The sequence below is a fragment of the Theobroma cacao genome, chromosome 1 (assembly GCF_053813885.1).
Source record: "Theobroma cacao isolate CCN51 chromosome 1, ASM5381388v1, whole genome shotgun sequence".
Taxonomy (NCBI): Eukaryota; Viridiplantae; Streptophyta; class Magnoliopsida; order Malvales; family Malvaceae; genus Theobroma; species Theobroma cacao.
Window position 1 is genome coordinate 14611854 of NC_142639.1, and position 21376 is coordinate 14633229.

At 32.2% G+C, this 21376-nt stretch overlaps 1 protein-coding gene across 1 annotated transcript; it reads left to right on the top strand.

Annotated features, from left to right (window-relative positions):
- The first annotated feature begins 1109 nt into the window (after window positions 1-1109).
- On the top strand, window positions 1110-1625 carry LOC148764561 (uncharacterized). Its single transcript, XM_088806420.1, has one exon. The coding sequence runs from the start codon at window positions 1110-1112 to the stop codon at window positions 1623-1625; it is 516 nt and encodes a 171-aa protein (XP_088662546.1).
- Window positions 1626-21376: the final 19751 nt, after the last annotated feature.

Below are 21376 nucleotides of genomic sequence, written 5' to 3' on the forward strand. Positions count from 1 at the left end.
GTCACTAACTCATTTTCAAAGACTACTCAATCCAAAAACAAGAATTCTTACCATTCTTTGCTTGAATCACCAAAACCAAGCTTTTTCTTCCTTTCTCTCTTTTTCTTTCTTCTTCTCCTAGAGTTTATATGTGCTGAAAATTGGGGTTAGAAGTTGTAACTTTGGTGCACAAGAAGTTGGGAGAAGAATGAAGCAAGAAGAGAAAAGAAATGAAAAGATAAGAAAGAAAGAAAATGAAAGAAAATTAGTTTTCCATGAGAGAATCAGAGAATGGCGTTGGAAGCTTCAAGAATGAAGAAGAAAATATGTTGCTGGGAGGATAAGGACTGTTTTGGGCTGAAAAGGAAAGGAAGCTTTGACCAAACTTTATGCAAAATTACCATTTTACCCTTTAAGTTTCTTTCTAATTTAATTTAGTCCTCCCAACAATCATTTAACTCCAATTTTCTTCTATTATCTTCTTCTACATATGTATAAACAAAGTATGAAGTTGGTACTCCAATGCAGTGTCCCCATAATATTTAAAATATTTATTTACCTGCGTTATCTTTACTTAATAAGACACGCGACCCCATTAACGTCATTTTTCTCCGAAATTTTTCTCATTCTTCTTCTCCCCCACTTAGGTTGCCCATATACTCCTTCTTCATGAAAAATTTTGACATTGAATAAAATTTTAATATTTTAATATTATTTTATTAATAAAATATTATTTTATTCTAAACATTTCCTCTTGTCTCCTCTTATCCCCTTGATACCCAAAATACCTTATTATGCCTCAATTGACTTCTGAATCACTTTTTATCTTGTAAATTCTTCTCCGAAAAAAATTATTATTTTATTATTATTTTCTCGTGTGCAAAATATTTTATCCCAAACCATTCCTTTCATCTTTTATCATTTCTAAACATTATAATTAACCTCAATTGGCATCCAATAAGCTTTATTAGTCACTATATCAAAGTATAGGGTATTATACTAAAGTCCCCAAATCAGGTTTGTATTGGTCTACATTATTTAAAGATGCTCACAATTTTGTTTTGCATTGTAACAGGTGCCAGAAAGTGGGTAATATCTCAAGGCAACATGAGATGCCTCTCAATAACATCATGGAGATAGAAATTTTTGATGTGTGGGGTATTGACTTCATGGGTTTATTTATATCTTCATACTACAATAAATATATCTTGTTTGTGGTAGATTATGTTTCCAAGTGGGCTAAAGAGGCAACTTTTCCTCATAATGATTCCAAGGTGATGATGAATTTCATCAAGAACAACATTTTCACTCGATTTGATATTCTAAAGGAAATTATTAGTGAAGAGGGGAGTCACTTTTGCAACAAATATTTTGATGCACTTCTTGCAAAATATGGAGTTAAACACAAGGTTGCAACTGTGTACCATCCTCAAATTAGTGGCCAAACGGAAGTGTCTTATAGAGAAATCAAACAGATCTTGGTGAAAACGGTATGTCCCATAAGAAAATATTGTGCGAGAAGATTGGAAGATGCATTGTGGGCATATCGGACTACTTATAAAACCCCAGTTGGCTTGTCTCTATACAAGTCAGTTTTTGGCAAAGCTTGTCACCTACCGGTGGAACTTGAGCACAATGCTTATTAGGTTGTGAAGAAATTAAATTTTGATCAATAAGCAACGGGTGAGCAAAAGTTGTTGCAATTAAATGAACTTGATGAATTTCGCTTATAAGCTTACAAGAATGCCAAACTCTATAAAGAGAAAACAAAGCAATGGCATGATAAGAAGATAGTGGAACGAAGCTTTGTGCAAGGTCAATTGGTGTTGCTTTATAATTCTCGCTTAAAATTATTTTTGGGAAAATTTAAATCAAGGTGGTCTGGTCCTTTGATTGTCAATAAAGTATTTCCACATGGAGTAATCAAAGTTAAGGGAATGGATGGTCGAAAATTCAAAGTCGATGGACAAAGATTGAAGCATTATTGGAGAGGCAAAATTGATTCCAAAAGTCCTCCCTATACTTGCTTGACATAACCTAAAGACCAAATCAGTCAAGTCGAAGACTATAAATGAAATGCTTCTTGAGAGGCAACACAAGTTTCTAAACTTCAGTTAATTTATTATTCATCTTCTTTAATTTTATGTACAACTTATTTCTTTTGATTTTTTTATTCTAATTAATTTAAGTTTCATTTTGCAAGTTTCTAGATTAACATAAAAAATTAAAAAATAAAAAACAAAAAAACTGAATGAAAAAAATTGAAAAAAAAAAAGAGAAAAAAAATCATAGTCAAGGTCGCGGCCTTGAAAGGAGGCAAATTACAGGCTTAACACAGAATGTTTGAATGTGAGGGCCGTGGCTCTAGAAGAAAGCAAAAAAGAAGTGGGAAATAAAATGTGTGAGTGTTGCGGTGTTGAAACTCAAAGCGCACTACTCAGATGCCAAATAGGTGAAAGTCAAGGCCCTCGTTTTGAGGGCCATGGAGTTAGAATGGGCCTAGCTCGATTTTTTTGACTTAAAACCTTCTTTTGCTCCCCTTTTTTCTACATTTTTTTGCCTCTCCTTTCCTCTGTATTCCTCCTTCAAACTTTTCTACCTCTCTCCATTCTCAACTTTTTCTTTTGAGTCTTAGAAGGTTTGTATTTTTTTACAACTCCACCCACCATCTTTTTCCCATAATCTCTCTAGAATGGCACCAAAACAATCCAAACCAAGTTCCAGTGGTGCTTTTGATCGATCCAAGTTCATCTCAACTAATGCCTCCGCAAGATATCATACTTCCTTGATCAACAAAGTGCCTATTTCTGAACGAGGACTTTGTTGTTCAATTTTCAACTCACACAAGGGTACATATCATAAAGATAATATAAAGATGAGTAGAGTGTTGATCCCACAGAAAATTGAATTAATCTTTATTGTTAACTACTAAAATTAACACACCTTAATTTTATCTAAACAATTAAAATTAAAAAGGAAAATTTAAATTAATAAACTAAAAACTAAAATTAATATATCAGTAAATTTAACTTTTAGTGATTAACAGGCTTAAGATTATGATATCCCTTAATACTTCATCTGAATATTGTCTTTCTCTTTTAACTTAGTTTAATGGATTAAGTTGCTAACCCAGAGTCCTAAATTATTTACGAGTCTCTATCTAGTTTCTCATAAAAATATATTTCCCAATTAATTTACTATATGTCTATGCAAATTATATTGAAGAAAGATTCATTAAGTTTGTGCTTTAATTTTGACTACGTATGGCTTTTAAGTGTATGACTACCTTATATGCAAATCAAATCACCTAATCAACTAAGTATATTTGATCATACGCTATTTTATTTAAGGTTTACCTAAATCTCCTTCGTCAAGGTTTAACCTAGATTTTCAATTCAATCTAATTGGTGATTAGGCAATTAGAAACAGTAAGAACAGAATAAAATAAACAACTTAAATCTATTAAGCATAAGTAAAAAAAAAAAAGATAAATAATTTAGACTACATAATGAGTTCAATTATAATCTTAAATTAAAAATTTAGTTCCCCATCAAGTCACACATTATCATCGAATAAAATCTAAACATCAAAAACAAAACCAAGAAAATAAGAGAATAAAAGAAAATATAGAATAACTTAAGAATTGTATTCTTGATCTTCAAATCTCCTTGACTTCTGTAAATTTTTCTTAGCTTCAATGACTCTGCGGCTTGACTCTCCGATGTCAAGCCCTCCGAAAGGTTGTTTTTATAGGCTTTGAAGTTAGATCAAGTTGGGTGAAGAAAGAAGTCAATTTCAACTTTGGAAAAAATCAGCAATGAAATGAAAGGCTTGAGAACTCAAGTATGATGGGTTAAATTTAATGTTGATGCAGCTTTATTAGGTCTTCCGAGTAAGGCAGGAATTGGAGGAATTTTACAAGATGTCCAGGGTAAAGTTATTATGAAATTTTCAAAGCAAATTGGTGTTTATGATGCCAACCATGCTGAGGTTTTAGCCATTCGTGAGATCTTCCTATTATTATTCAAGCACTTAAAAAATTCTTACTTAAATTGTGGATTGAAAGCGATTCCTTTAATGCAGTGACATGGATTTGTAATGTTGCGAAAGCACCATGGATTTATAGGCAGTATATGCTACGAATTGAGTGGCTGAAAAAGTATATTATCTCTTGGAAGGTTAAGCACACATTAAGGGAGTTCAATCATGAGGACGATGAATTGGCCAAACAAGGAGTTATAAGAGAGAGTGATCTTGTAGAGTTCTATGAAATTTAGAAGTGGGATCCGACTGGAAACTTTTTATGAGATAGAGTCCGAATAAAGAGGTGTTTGAAGAGGAAGTGGGTTTAGATTTGACTTCTTAGGAATTTGAGTTTCATAATAAGCGACTATATTGATGTGAAGGAGTTGGACATGGTTCGAAGAAATTTGAATTTAAATTTGATTCTCATCAAATTTAATGGAAAGGAAACGATGGCTGAAAGTATTTGGATAGCTACTTTGAGACATTTGGACAACTCCAAGTGTGAAAAAAGCTTTAGGATAGCATAAATTGGGGCTAGCATACAACATTGTTCAATTAAGGTCATTCTTCGTCTTGGTTTGGACATTCAACAATGGGTTCCACATGAAATAATTCAGTTATTTGGCCAACTTATGAATAGATTTAATGGGTTGTAGTTATTGGTCTTCATGTACCCGGTTTTATTTAGCCGTCCTAGTTTTATGAAGTCAAGTTGGACTAGGCATCCAATCTCCCTAAATTGGATGTTGTTAGGATTAAAGTTGTTTTTGAACTTCCTTCATTGTTATTTTTATTTTTATTTTTATGTATTCATAAAGTTCAAGTCAATTTGACATTGGCATTAAGTAAATAAAAATATACGTCCTTAAAAAGTTTATTATAAATTATAGATATGCTTATGTGTAAATCAAATATATGTATATTATCATTAATAGATACATAATTATACTGTTATGTATATAATATAATTAGTATAATGATATAATATGTTAGTTATGTACAACAATACAATCATATCTTATTTATTTATGAAAGTATTTATATATATATATATATATATGTCTAATAATATTAATATAGTATTCTATAAACTATATAATATTGTTTTGTTGTTTAAATAATATATTGTTTACTACTTATTACAAACTAAATATAATATTTTGTAAAATATAACTTACTTATAGTTAGTAATCATTTAATGATATATATATATATATATATTAATTATGTACAATAATTTAGTTCCTTATTATCCATTTATGAAAGTATACACACACAGATCATATTTAATATATGTATAAAATAATATTTATAGATAATCATAATCTATTATATATTAATGTAAAATATAAAATATGTAAAATTATTTTGTTGTTTATATAATACATTGTTTATGACTTATTATTAACTAAATATATTATTTTGTAAAATATAAGTTACTTATATATCAATATCTATAAGTTATATATTAATATTATATAGTATATCAAATTAATATATGTTATAGTTTTATAAGTTACAAAGTTTGTATATATAATAACTATTATACTATATATTATATAAAAAAAGATAATCACTAGTAAAGTTATTAAGTTTGTAATCATATAAATAAAGTTTATTATAAATTATAGAAGTGCTTATGTGTAAATCAAATATATGTATATTGTAATTATATAATAGATACATAATTATACAATTATATATAATATAATTAGTATAATGATATAATAGGCTATTTATGTACAATAATATAGTCATGTCTTATTTATTTATGAAAGTGTACATATATATATATCTAATAATATTAATATATTATTCTTATAAAATATATAATATTATTTTGTTGTTTATATAATATATTTTAATTACTTATTACTAACTAGATATATTAGTTTGTAAAATATAACTTACTTATAGTTAATATAACATATCTAATGATATTTATATATATAAGAATAATATATTAATATTATTCTATATATTTCATAAACACACACATCTATAGATTTTTTTTATGAAATATATATGAGTATGTTATTCTTATGTGTGTGTGTGTATATTATATTGTTTTATGAAAGTTTATACATTCTGTTAGTTTTATTATTGTTTTGATATGACAAAATTGATTGAACTTAATGAGCTTTGAAAGTGAAAGATATTTTTAAGTATAAAGAAAAATCTCAAAGGATTGTTAATGTTGAACTTAATAGAAAAATATATTGAAATGTTTTAATTGTTTGAACATATTTTTAATATGGAAGTCATTCTCTTAATTTTCTCAAAAGTTTCTTACTTTCAAAATTATATGTGTCAGCCTAAGGATAAAGTTATCAAAAGAAATGACTTGATTCTTGAATGATAAGGAAACAAAATATATTTCTTTACTTACAAGAAGAATCAATTTTAGAGAGAAAAAAATCAGTTCTCAAGCAAATATCAACAAGAAGAATTGATTCTAAAACAATGAGAAGTCAATTCTTGGAAGATAGAAGCTATAGACGTTGTGAAGAATCGACACCTAAGAGACAAAGAAACGATTTTGGAGAGACAGAAGGCAGAAGGAGAAAAGTAAGGAAGAAAGAGTCGATTCTACAAGAAGAAAAAGTTGGTTCTTGAACCACTAAGACTACAACTCAGAAACTTAGTGACCAAGAAAAGCGTGGCACAACTAGACAAAAGTGGAGCGGCAAAATTTAAGCTTGAACTCAAATTTTGGCACTAGTCCACAGTGAACAACTAACACCTTGAGGCAACATAATAGATTCTCCAAGATTGCAAAAGGGTCACTTTTACACCCAATTGTAGAAGAACTGACACTTAAAGAATAGAAAAATTGATTCTTCAAAGACAAAAAGTTACAGACTTTGCGAAGAACTGACAATTCAACTACAAAGAATTGATTCTACAGAAGCAACAGAATTGTGCAAGCTGGCTTGAACTTACAAGAAATGATTCAAAACTTACTTCAACGGGTAGAAAATCTCAAAGGCTATAAATATACATCTTAAGGACATTAAAGCAAGCAGAGAAAAGGATTTTGAAAGATTTTCAATCAGCTTTGAAGACGAAAAGGGTAAAAAAACAAGAGCACCAGCTGTGAGCAGCAAAATTCTTACCTTTGAGCAAACAAAGAGCCTAACGTTCATATCTTTACCCTTCAATTGATTTTTTGAGCTTAACCTTCCTTAATCATTCTTATTTTTGTGAAAGCTCACACCTTTTTGAACTTAAACTTCATTATCTACCCTTTTAGAGATTTTTAGTTTGTGGTTCAAATGAATCCATTGTTGTATTGGTTATATGTCACGACCCGGAACTCCTCATCGAGCCCGTGACAACCGCCGCGAGGTCTCGACTGTCAAACCCTGCTTTGTAAAATAATTATAATATCATTCACATGCTCGATAGAATGTTTGTATATTTAGGAAGTTCGAGAAATAGTTAAAAGACGATATTGCCCCTAATGGTATCATTAAGTCGATTAAGCCTCGAACTAGTTCAAATAGGAATTTTAAGGTGAAATTAAGAGTTTCACAGTTCAAGGATGACTCAAAACGGTAATTAGGAGTTCGAGGATCAATTCGGAGTCAAATCGAAATTTTCACTATCTAGGGGCAAAATTGTAATTTTTCCACTCGCGGACAAAATTTGAGATTTTGAGAGAATTTAGATCACATTTGACAAATTGGAGAATGGTATGAGTATAAGAGATGAAAAATATGTCTATGGGCAATTTTTCAGTTTTTGGGGTAAAAATGTAATTTTTCACTTTACGGGGGCAAAAGTGTAATTTTTAAAAATTTGCTCCACCAAAACTTTGGAAAAGTCTAGAAATTTCATGGAAGACATGGATAAGTGAAGAGGATTGAGTGGTAGAAAAAGAAAGTCAAAAAGATGGCTAGAAAAAAATAAAATAATAAAATATTCAAAAGGTAAATAAAATAATAATATTTTATTAAGCCTATTAAAAGGCTTGAAAATTCCAGAATTTTTCATTGGGATGGTCAGCCAGAACCAGCAGGAGAGAGAGAGAAATAAGAACAAACCCTAGAGTGAGAAAATTCAAAGAAAAAGTGTGATTTTTCAAGGAATCAAGTGTTTAAAGGTATGATTTTTCAAGCTTAGCTTAAGATTTATCATTTCCATGCATTTCTCATCATTTTTCATGGTTGAATCATGTGATTTGAGGATGAATTCAATTCTGGAAAAAATGGGTTAGGAGAGAGAAACTTGTTAGATTAATTTGATTTTAAGTTATGTTAGTGTTTTAAGTTAGTTTAGCATATTTAGGAACAAAACAACAAGAAAAGAATTTACTTTCCTCCATTACCATTATTGGCCGAATTTTCTAGGGGAATATTGGCTGATGATCTTGATGTTTATTTGAGGAATTATGATGAATAATGATGAATTATGAGTCTAGAAAAATAATGGGAATTTTCGAAGCAAAAATACGAATTTTTACCCATTAGGGGTATTTTCGTAATTTACTGTCGAGACTGATAATTTGCACCACACTGAGGGACATTAAGTCAATTTGGGTGCAATTGAGGTATAGAAACTGAAAAAAATTAATTTGAGATTAAATTGGACGCGTTACTAATTTAATCGGGTAATAGGCCGAATTAGGTTAGCACCGCATTTAAGCGGTAGTCGGATAAGTTGCATGTCATATCATGCATATATACCGAGTCTGAATTGATTTTATAATGGTCAAGCATTGATGTGGTGAATTATGTAGTGTACATTGTGGATAGGTGGTGAGCAAATTACACTGGTAAAAGTATAGAAAATTGTGCTTTAAGACTGGGATTAGGAGTACATCGACTCCTAGAACTGTGAGTGGACAATTTATCGTCTTAAATATCTAGAGTTATTATACTTGTTTGATGCTTTTATTGAATGGTGAATTTAAATTATAAAATGTTATGTTTTCCAATTAAAATATTTTTTTAATAAAAATGATATTTATACTGGTTTTGAAAACTAATATTGTTTTGGGAAAATTGAGTATATGGAGACTGTGTTGAAATTTATGATTTTATATGTTATTGAAATTGTGGCTTATGACACTATGGTAGCATGATGGCTAAATTTTTGAGGTTGGCATGAAATACATGAACAGTTTTGGATTGGTCTTGGTAGACTGGATTACATTTTATTCGCCATATTATGCTACTGAAATTTTTATGGGTCTGGTGGTATATTAAACGGTCACTGCAGTGGTGGGGGTTTCCGTGGACTGCCTATGAGAGGGGCACGGTAACTCAATTATATACTTACCTCCGGGGAGAGATGTTGGGTGAAGTATCTCCTGAGGTATGATTTGAGTGCACCTCACGTTCGGGCCACCACGTGAGAGTGAGACTCAACCAACCCCAAGGAACGGCTGTGTGTCAAATGTGAAAACATATTTATGGGTATGGGTCATTGAACAGCCTTGGCGGTCTCAGTGGGATACCTTGACGAAGGTACCCGCGAGAATGATTATGGCAGGGGCCAAGTTTAAGAAATTCATAAGCCGAGAAATTTTGATGAAAATAAATTGTTTGGTATAGATTGAAACGAAATTTGTGTTATGAACATTATCGAGATATAACGTTTTTATATTATCTCCATCTACTCGGCTTTAGATGCTTTTGATGGTAATTGTTTACTCACTGGGATTATTTAATCTCACCCTTCTTCCTATCCATTTTTCAGGCTCAGGACAGTTTGTTGATAGTTGATTAAGACGAGAATTAATCTCGGAGTTGCATCATAGGAAGTAAGGTTTCGTAGCTCTACACCTTCTTGGTTAGTTAGGGGCCCACGTGTCACTGTAAACGAAATTTCATACTTTAATTATCTTTATTACTATATGAATAAATTTATTTTACTCTAACGCTACAAAAGTTATTTTAGGAAGACTTTGAAAATATTGTGTTTTAAGAAAATAGAATATTTTATTTAATGTTTTTATTATATTCAAATAGCTATAATTTTACTTTAAACGAATGTTTTAGACTTCAAAATTTAATTTAAATCATGAAATACGTGTTTCCACTTACATATTACATTTTTACGGATTTCAAAATTTCAAAAAAAAAATGATGAAAATGCCCCAGTGAGCTAGAAAATAATATTTTTTTTGTTTTGAGTTGGAAACAACTTATGATTTCTTGAAATGCGAGATTTAATAACTGTCGCTCACCGGGGAGATGCGGAAGTTGATGCTAAGCCTTACGGGGTTTCGATCGGCATTCGGGGTAATGAGTGCTTATCGGGACATCGCTACGGTTGTCACGGGCCCGATGGGAGTTCCGGGTCGTGACATCGACAAACATTTTTCACCTCGAATGTCGATCGAAACCTCGCAAGGCTCTCGTATCAGCTTCCACACTTCCCCAGTGAGCAATAGTCATCAAATATCAAAATTCGAAGGATTACAAATCATTTCCAAATCAGAACATAACATATTGTTTTCTGGCTCACACGGGTATTTTTGTCATTTTTTTCGAGAATCTCAAAACTTGCTAAAAATGTAGTAGGTAAGCAAAAAATATATATTTAATGATTTAAAAACAAATTAAGTATCTAAAACGTTCATTTGAAGTGAAAATTTGACCATTTGAATGTAATAAAAATATTCAATAAAATAAACTATTTTCTTGTAAAATAATTTTCATAAAACTATCGGTACATAATTCTTATAGCGTAAAAGTTAATTATATTCATATATACTATAAAGCAAATAATCAAAGCATAAAATTTCTTTCACAGTGACATGTGGGCCCACATCTATTCAAAATGCATTGGAAGCTGAAAACCTACAGCTTTTACCGATTCGAGTACAAATGAAGATCCTTGTCAAAGTCAGCTAACTATGAAATTCCCCGAGCCTGAAATGTGAGGAAATGATGGTGGTGAGATTATAAAATCCCAGTGAGTAAACAGATACCATCTAAACTATCTAAAGTCGAGTAAATGGAGACAATTAAAATAAGTCATCATACTGTAATTTCATTACCTTTCAACTCATTTCAACCAAATAAAATCAATCCATATAAATCGAGAAATCAACTTGGCTTATGAATTTCTTAAAACTTTGGCTCGTGCCAAAACTCATACTCGGTGATACCTTGCACAAGGCATCCAACCGAGTCCGCCAAGGCTGGTAAAATTTTTGTATACACTTAAAATATATTTTTAGTTTGAGAAAAATACAGTCGTTCTTTGGCGTTGGCTGAGTTCCCCTTCACGTGGTAGTTTAGCGTGAAGTAAACCCTAAGCTTTACCCTAGGAGATACCCTACGCGCCTCTCCGTTCGGGGTAAGAATATATTGGAGTTTACCGTGCCCCTCTAATAGGTTGGTCCACGGAACCCCCTCTGCAGTGAATAATTAATATATAATCCACCAATCAATAAAATTCATTCTAGCATGACATGGCAATTTATCGCAACCTAGCCTCTCAAGGCTGAATACACAGTATAAATAATTCTAACACCAAAATCAGTTTAGCCATTCATGCTCATATATTGTCATAAGCCATTCAATTTTAAAACCATAAATTTACAACACAAGTAGGCAGTCTCCAATTACTCTATTTCAAATCCAGTATTCAATTTTTCAGAAAATTTATAAAATCATTTTATAAAATCACAATTTCTCTTAAAACATAGCAATTTACCATTTAAACCCATTTTCCATAAAATCACACAATTGTATAAAACTACTCTAGATAATTAAGACGATAATAAGTTCACTCACAGTTCTAGGAGTCGATGTATTCCTAATCCCAGTCTCCAAGCACAATTTCTGTACTTTTACCAGTGTACTTTGCTCACCACCTATCCACAATGTACAATACATAATTCATCACATCAATGCTTGACCATTATAAAATCAATTCAGGCTCGGTATATATGCATGATATGATATACAACTTATCAGACTACCGTTTAAATGCGGTGCTGACCTAATTCGGCCTATTATCTCCAATTTAACTCCAAATCAATTCTTCTCACTTTCTACACTCCAATTATACCTAAATTACCTTAATGACTGTGAATGAAATTCAATTTATCAGTCTCGATAGCAAATTACGAAAATACCCCTAGTGGGTAAAAATTTATTTTTTTGCTCCGAAAATTCTCATTATTTTTCTAGGCTCATAATTCATCATTTCTCAACCAATTCTCCTAGAATGAAAATCAAATTCATCCTCACTCAACACATGGTAAATTCGGCCATTAAGGGTTGTGGGAGAAAATAAATTCTTTTCTTGTTGTTTTGTTTCTAAATATGCTAAACTAACTTAAAACACTAACATAAACTAACAACTTTCTCTCTCTTAACCCATTTTTCAGAATTGAATTCATCATAACAACTCAATATTGAACCATGGAAATCAAGAACAAAAGCATGGGTAAGCTAGGTATCAAGGAGAACTAAAGAAATTCTAACTTACCTAACTTGTTTCCTTGATTTCTTCACTTTTTCTTTGAATTTTCACCTAGGTTTTCTTGTTTTTCCCTTTGTTCTTCCTCTCTTTCTCTCTCTTCCTTGCTTGGCCGGCCATATGAAGAAAATGGGCTGATTTTATGTCTTTTTATAAAGAAACAATAAAATAATAAAGGTATGACACATGGTATTTTCTTATTGGTCCATTTTTAAAATTTTAAAATTTTAATCCTTTTTATCTCCACCACACAATTAGTCAATGGTCAAAATGAGGATAAAGGAAGACCATGTGCTGGAAAAATTTTCTGGTGGTGAAAAATTACAATTTTGCCCATGGGTGGCAAAATTACCATTTTACCCTTTTACTCCAAATTATATCGAAATTAAAATTTTTCACTTCTAAACCTCAAATCTTACTCCAATAAGTCAAATTATACTCCAATAAGTCAAATGGGACCAAAAAAATCTTTTCTAAAATTCTCATTTTGTCCCTAGGTGGCAAATGATCATTTTGCCCCTAGATAGCGAAAATTTCGGTTTGACTCCAAATTGATCCTCGAACTCCGAATCACCATATTAAACCATTCTGGGACTTTAAAATTCTTAATTTCATCGTGAATTCTCTATTTGATCTAGTTCGAGGCTTAAATCAACTTTGTTGTACGTCTAAGTACAATACCGACTTTTGTAAATTTTTCGAGACTCTCTTAGTATGCAAACATGCTATCCATCACATATATGCTGTCACGACCCGGAACCTGCCTCAGGCCCATGACAATCGTCGCGACTTCCCAATTGACACTCATTATTCGGAATGGCAATTGGAACCCCGCAAGGCTTACATATCAATTTCTTTCCTTTCCTGTGAGCAATCATTGTTAAATATCGAGTTTTTATAGAATATATACTATTTTAGATCAAAAACAATCAAAATAAAATTTTCGCCACATAGGGGTATTTTGGTCATTTTTTTTTCAAAAATTTCGAAACTGGCTAAAACGTAACATACAAGTACAAAACACATAATTCATATTCAAAATGAGTTTAAAAGTCTAAAATCTTCATTTAAAACGAAATTACTGTTATTTGAATATAATAAGAAAATAAAAGAAATATTAAGGAAAATATTCTATTTTCTTATAAAACAATATTTATAGAGTTATACGTGAATAATTTTTTTATAGCGTAAAAGCTAAATAAATTTATACATACTGAAATACAGTAAGCCAAAATATTTAATTTAATTTACAATAACAAGAGGGCCCCCGAATAAACAAAAGTAAAGAGGACTGTGAACCTACGGTTTGGAAAATGCAGATCCAATGGTAGTCCTCGATGAGATCAGCTATCTACAGTCTATACTGAACTTGAAATGGGTGGAAAGGAGGGTGGTGAGATTATAAAATCCCAATGAGTAAACAGACATTATCATAAATATCTAAAGACGAGTAAAATGGAGGCAAGTTTAAACAACAAATTTCAACCCATTTCATAATGTTTTCAATTTGTTTGTTAAACCATAAAATATTTGTAATTTACCAAAACAGTTGTTAAAGCGTATGTCTTTTATTAAAACAAGGCTCAAGCCAAAACTAATCCTCGGGGATACCTTGGCCGAGGCATCTAACCTAGTTCGCCAAGGGTGTTAAAATATTCACACGTGAAACACATTTTTATTTTTAAAACCAGCCGTTCCTTGGCGTTGGCCGAGTTACACATTCACGTGGGGGTTCGACATGAAGTGAGCTCTAATACTACCCCGGGAGTTACCCTCCTCGCCTCTACAAACGGAGTAACTATATAACTGGGTTTACCGTGCCCCTCTAATAGGCAGTCCACAGAAACCCGTCACTGCAGTGACTAACCCACCAATTTTAATAAAATTTCGACAGTATAACGTGGCTTTTATTTATTTATCCAGCCTGTATAGTAAAACAACTTACATAAATTTCCCAATGCATTCACAAAATATAGCCACATATACTCATTTCTCATAAGTCATTCCTAGGAAAATATATATTTTTCAAGTCAATTTGTAGCCTCCAATTACTCAATTTCATAATCAATACAATATATTTTTATTTGTCACATTTATTCCTAAAACATCAAAAATCCCGTTTTAATCTCGTTCTCATTTCATAAAATACATAAAGGGCATTTAAAATAAACTCTAGATAATTTACAATAATAATAAGTTTACTCACTGTTTGTACAAACTAAAAGCTTTCTAAGCGCCCCGATCACTACTCGTCTGGTACGACTTCTTTGCCTTTTCCGGAAGGCTCTCCTCCTAGACACATTACAAAAATTTACACAATTCATCACATTGATGCTAAATCACTATATAATTAACTTAAATCCTATACTAATGCATGGTATGAAATGCAATAGCCTAAAACGGCTTAAACGCGGTATTAACCTATTTTTGGCACTCTGCCCGATCAATTGCTAATGCGCTCCATTTTAGCTCTAAATCATCCCATTCTCTCTCCAACATTTCTAACCATTAAATATCAGCCAATAACCTTCTAAAAACAACAAAATCAGCTCACTCCCTTCCTTGGAAAATTCAGCCAAAAATGGGACATTAACTCGGTTAATTTTCTACTTTGTTTTTCTATCACGTTTAATCGTTTTTCATCATTTTCTCTTCATTTCCCTTAGAATAAAATCAATTCATCATCATTGTACAGCATTGAGCATCCAGCCAAGAGTGGGTATTGTGAAAATTTAATGATTTCTTGCCCAATTTAATTTCTAAACACATTTACCTAACTAAAACTATCAATTTAACTAAAAATCAAAACCTAAAAATTTCAATTTCTCTCCCCTAGAATTTCGTCCAGACCTTGATATCACTTTTTGATCTCTCTCCTCAAGCATGCTAAATGGAAATAAAGGCATAGGAAAGGTAGAAATCAAGCTAAAATCGAAAAATCTTACCGTTAGACGCGTAAACGGTCGAAAACCATGAATTTCCCTTTGAATTTTCTTGTTTCTCTTTGGTTTTTCTTTTTGTCTTCCTTTCCTCTCTATTTCCTCTCTTGTTCTTCCTTATGACCGGCCAGCACTTAAAATTTGGGTTTAAATGGGCTGATTTTTCATTAAAATAATATTATATCATTAAAAAAATGCCACATGTCACTTTCCCATTGGCCCATTTTTAAAATTTCATCCATTTGTTTCCAAATTTTCACCATACACTTGTCTCATATATTCATAGCTTAGATAAAATTCTCAGACTCATCCAAAGTCTCGGTGGATTAATTTTTGAAATTTAAACTTTTGCCCCCGTAAAAGTCAAAAATTACATTTTTGACCCAAAAATTGAAAAATTGCCCATAGACATATTTTTCATCCGTTATACTCATACCATTCTCTATGTCAAACCCTGCTTTGTAAAATAATTATAATGTCATTCACATGCTCGATAGAATGTTTGTATATTTAGGAAGTTCGAGAAATCGTTAAAAGATGATATTGCCCCTAATGGTACTATTGAGTCGATTAAGCCTCGAACTAGTTCAAATAGGAATTTTAAGGTGAAATTAAGAGTTTCAAAATTCAGGGATGACTCAAAATGGTAATTCGGAGTTCGAGGATCAATTTGGAGTCAAACCGAAATTTTCACTATCTAGGGGCAAAATCGTAATTTTTCCACCCATGGAAAAATTTTGAGATTTTGAGAGAATTAGATGGAAAATGATGAATTATGAGGTTGGAAATTAAATGGGAATTTTTGGTGGAAAAAAAAATTAAAATTTCTACCCACTAGGGGTAAAAGCGTAATTTGTGATCCGAACTGATAAATTGGACCACATTCACAGTCATTGAGGTATTGTGGATATAATTGAATAATTGAAATTGAAATGGATGGAATTGGAGTTGAATTGGAGATTTTAGAAATTTACACCGTATATAGGCAAGTTAGGTCGGACACTGTGATTAAGCAAATGTCCAAACATTTCACACCCTATCTAGTGCATACGCATGGATAAGAGCCTGAAATAATATATATTGATTTGACACAAATTATTGAATTTTTTGTGTCATGTATTGTGGATAGGTGGTGAGCTATCTGATACGGGTAAAAGACTACACCGGAGGATCGAGAATAGGAGTATATGTACTCCTATTACAGTGAGTAAACTTACTATCGTCTTAATTATCTAGAGTAGATTTATTTAATTGTGTGATTTTATGGAAAAATGGTTTAATTGGAAAATTATTGTGTTTTATGGGAAAATGAGATTTTATAAAATAATTTTATAAAATTTTTTGAAAATTTAATAATGATTTCAAAAATAGAGTAATTGGAGACCTATACTATGATTGTGTTGTTTATCCATGATTTTACATTAAATGGCTTATGATAAATGTGGGTATGACTGGTTATTTTTATGATTTAAAGAATATGTGAACTGCTTTGATTTGTCTTGAATGTGTTAAGTGAGCCATGTCATACTATTGTGATTTTATTGGTTGGTGGATTATAAAGTGGGCACTGCAGTGACGGGGGTTCCGTGGGCTAGCCTAATTAGAGGGGCACGGTTCCCAATTATTGAGCTTACCTCGATTGGAGAGGTGCGTAGGATAACTCCCAAGGTAGGATTTGAGTACACTTCACGCTGGCCACCACGTGAAAGTGGGACTCAGCCAACGCCAAGGAACGGCTGTGTTGTCAGAGGTGAAATGTGTTTGTGTGTGTGACAATAAACAGCCTTGGCGGTCTCGATAAGAAGCTTTCGCGAGGTATCCCCGAGAATGGTTTTTTTAGCAAGGGCCAAGTTTTTGAAAAGTGCATAAGCCATGTTGAGTAATTAGATGAAATCCAATTATTTATATGGGTTGAGATGAATTATTTTAATTGTCTCCTATTACTCGGCTTTAGATTATTTTGATGATGTTTGTCTACTCACTGGGATTTTATAATCTCACCCCTTCTTCCTATACATTTTTCAGGCTCAGAATAGGCAGTAGACTGTCAATTGCATCGAGAAGTAAATTTCGGAGTTGCATCCTAGAAAGCAAGGTTATAGACTTAAACCTTCTCAGTTATTTGGGGGCTCACGTGTCATTGTAATTTAAATTGCATACTCTAGTTTTCTATATTATAATATGTATAAATTTATTTTATTTTTATGTGCAGAAAATTAATTTTTTTGATGTTTCAAAAATATACATATATATATATATATTGTTTTACATTAAAATAGATTATTTTAATTAATATTTTTAGGTTATTTTATTATTCAAAAAAAAAAGAAAAGGAAAAGAGAGAGAGGAATGGAAAAATTGGTACAAAAGCCTTGCGAGGTCTCGAAAGGCGTTCGGGGGAAGAATGTCTATCGAGGCTTCACAGTGGTTGTCACGGGCTCGATGGGAGTTCCGGGTCGTGACACTCTAATTTGTCAAATTTGATCTAAATTCTCTCAAAATCTCAAATTTTGTCTGTGGGTGGCAAAATTACGATTTTGCCCCTACACTCCAAAAATCACCAAAATTAAACTTTTTCACTTCCTATCATTAAATTATACTCCAAATAGTTAATCTTGGTCAAAATTTTCACTCCATGATCAAATTATTATCTTAGGTGGCAAAATGACGATTTTGCCCTTGAATATCAAAATTTCTAATTTTACCCCAAATGAACCCTCGAACTCCGAACAATCATTTTTAGTCATTCCTGGACTATAAAATATTAAATTTCTTCCTACAATTCCTATTTGAACTAGTTCGAGGTTAAATCAATTTAAGTGTACCGTTAGGTACAATGTCACGACCCGGAACTCCCCATCGGGCCCGTGACAACCGCCGCGAGGCCTCGACAGACATTCTTCACCCCGAATGTCGATTGAAACCTCGCAAGGCTTCGCATCAACTTTCGCATCTCCCCGGTGAGCAACAGTTATTAAATCTCGCATTTCAAAAAAATCATAAGTCATTTTTAAATAAGAACAATAAAATATTATTTTCTGGCTCACAGGGGTATTTTCGTAATTTTTCGTCAAAAATCTCAAAACTTGCTAAAAATGTAGTAGGTAAGCAGAAAATATATATTTAATGATTTAAAAACAATTAAGTATCTAAAACGTTCATTTGAAAGTAAATTGTTGACAACTAGTACTACTCAAAAATAATAAATAAAATATTCTAGTTTCTCATAAAATAAATTTTTATAGAAATATTCGTAAATAATTTTTCGCACATGAAAGTAAAGTAAAAATTGTATGAATAGAAATACAGATAACCAAAATATAAGTTTTGATCTGCAATGACACGTGGGCTCCAATTGACCAAGAGGATGTAAGACTGTGAACTCTTACTTTCTATAATGCAGTTCCGAGCTTAGTTCTCGTCTTACTCGACTATCTACAAACTGTCTTGAGCCTGAAAAATGTATAGGAAGAAGGGGTGAGATTTTATAATCCTAGTGAGTAAACAGATACCATCTAAAGCATCTAAAGCCGAGTAAATGGAGACAATTAAAATAAGTCATCATACTGTAATTTCATTACCTTTCAGTTCATTTCAACTAAATAAAATCAATCCATATAAATCGAGTAATCAACTTGGCTTATGAATTTCTTAAAACTTTGGCTCGTGCCAAAACTCATACTCGGTGATACCTTACGCAGGGCATCCAACCGAGTCCGCCAAGGCTGTTAAAATTTCGTATACACTTAAAATATATTTTTAGTTTGAGAAAATACAGCCGTTCCTTGGCGTTGGCTGAGTTCCCCTTCACGTGGTGGTTTGGCGTGAAGTGAACCCTAAGCTATACCCCAGGAGATACCCTACGCGCCTCTCTGTTCGAGGTAATAATATAATGGAGTTTACCATGCCCCTCTAATAGGCTGGTCCACGGAACCCCCTCTGCAGTAAATAATTAATATATAATCCACCAATCAATAAAATTCATTCTAGCATGACATGGCAATTTATCGCAACCTAGCCTCTCAAGGCTGAATACACAGTATAAATGTCACGACCCGGAACTCCCATCTAGCCCGTGACAATCGCCGCGACGTCTCGATTTACATTCATTACCCGGAATGTCAACCGAGACCCTGCAAGGCTTTAATATCAGCTTCTCATTTCCCCTGTGGGTAGCTGTTTCCAAATACCACATTTTAAAAGATTTTAAACTGTTTCCAACTTAAACAAATGAAATAATAATTTCCGTCTCACAGGGGTATTTTTGTCATTTATCCCAAAAATCTCAAAAATCATCTAAAAATATAGTATGTAAGTGGAAAACACATATTTCTTAATCAAAAATAATTTTGGATGTCTAAAACATTCGTTTAAAATGGAATTATGACTGTTATAATAAAATAAAAACATTCAATAAAATATTCAATTTTCACATAAAACGATATTTTAAGAACACTGCATAAATAATTTTTATAGCGTAAAAGCAAAATAAATTCTTACATACCGTAATACAGATAACCAAAGTATAGAATTTAATTTACAGTGACACGCGGGCCCACGAATGACCAAAAGTATCAAAAGAAATGAACCTACAGTCTTTGGATGTGGCAAGTTCAACTGTAATCCTTGCCGATATCAGTTATCTACAATCTATTCTGAACCTGAAATGGGTGGAAATGAGGGTGGTGAGATTATAAAATCCCAGTGAGTAAACAAACATCACTCAAAATATCTAAAGTCGAGTAAAAGGAGACTATTAAAACATTTCATCAAACTGTAATTTATCATCTTTCAACTTATTTCAACCAAATGAAATCAATTTATTTAAAGCAAGTAATCAGTATGGCTTATGAATTTCTTAAAAAGCTTGGCTCATGCCAAAAATTATTATCATACTCAGTTATTTGGGATACCTTGGCCGAGGGCTATCCCAACTGAGTCCGCCAAGGCTATTAGAAAGTCATGTTTTTATTTTGAAAACATAGCCATTCCTTGACGTTGGCCGAGTTCCCCTTCACGAGGTGGTTTGGCGTGAAGTGAACTCTAAAAGTTATACCTCAGGAGTTACCCTACTCGCCTCTCCAACCGAGGTAAAAATATAACAGGATTCCGTGCCCCTCTAATAGGCTAGTCCACAGAATCCAGCCCACTGCAGCAGGTCAAACCCACCATACAATAAAATTTTGACAGCATGACAGGGCTAATATATTACTACCCAGCCTGCAAGGGTAAAATAAAGCAATTCATATAATTCATAAAAACATAGCCCAGCCAGTCATGCCAATACAATAACATAAGCCATTAATTCAATTTTAAATTTACAACATATCAGTGGTCTCCAATTACTCTATTTTCAAAATCGTTATTTCGTTTCAAGACAATTTATAAAATATTTTCATTTAAACTCATTTTGTTTACAAAACATAAAAATTTACCATTTGAACTCATTTTCATAAAATTCACCAAAACCGAATAAAAACATACTTTAGATAATTAAAATGATGGTAAGGTTACTCACCGTGTCTAGAGTTAGGATTTTCGAAATACTCAGACTATTGGTCCTCGGGTGCAATTCCCTTGCCTTTATCAGAGGACTCACCACCTTGACACAGTACAAAATCGAGAAATTCACCACATTGGTACTAAATTGAAATTAAACTAATTTAGACTACTAATGCTTGATATGGAATGCAAAAATGTCTAAATTTTTGCCTAAATGCGGTGTTAGCCTATTTCGGTCTTTTACCCGATAAATTGATATACGCGTCCGTTTAAACTCCAAATTAATTTTTTTCAGTTTCTACACCTCAATTGCACCCAAATTGACTTAATGTCCCTCAGTGTGGTGCAAATTATCAGTCCCGATAACAAATTACGAAAATACCCCTAGTGGGTAAAAATTTGTATTTTTGCTCCGAAAATATCCATTATTTTTCTAGGCTCATAATTCATCATTATTCATCATAATTCCTCAAATAACCATCAAGATC

What these genes read in the sequence shown, in the direction of transcription:
- LOC148764561 (XM_088806420.1), top strand. Translation starts at nt 1,110, where the DNA reads ATGGAGATAGAAATTTTTGATGTGTGGGGTATTGACTTCATGGGTTTA.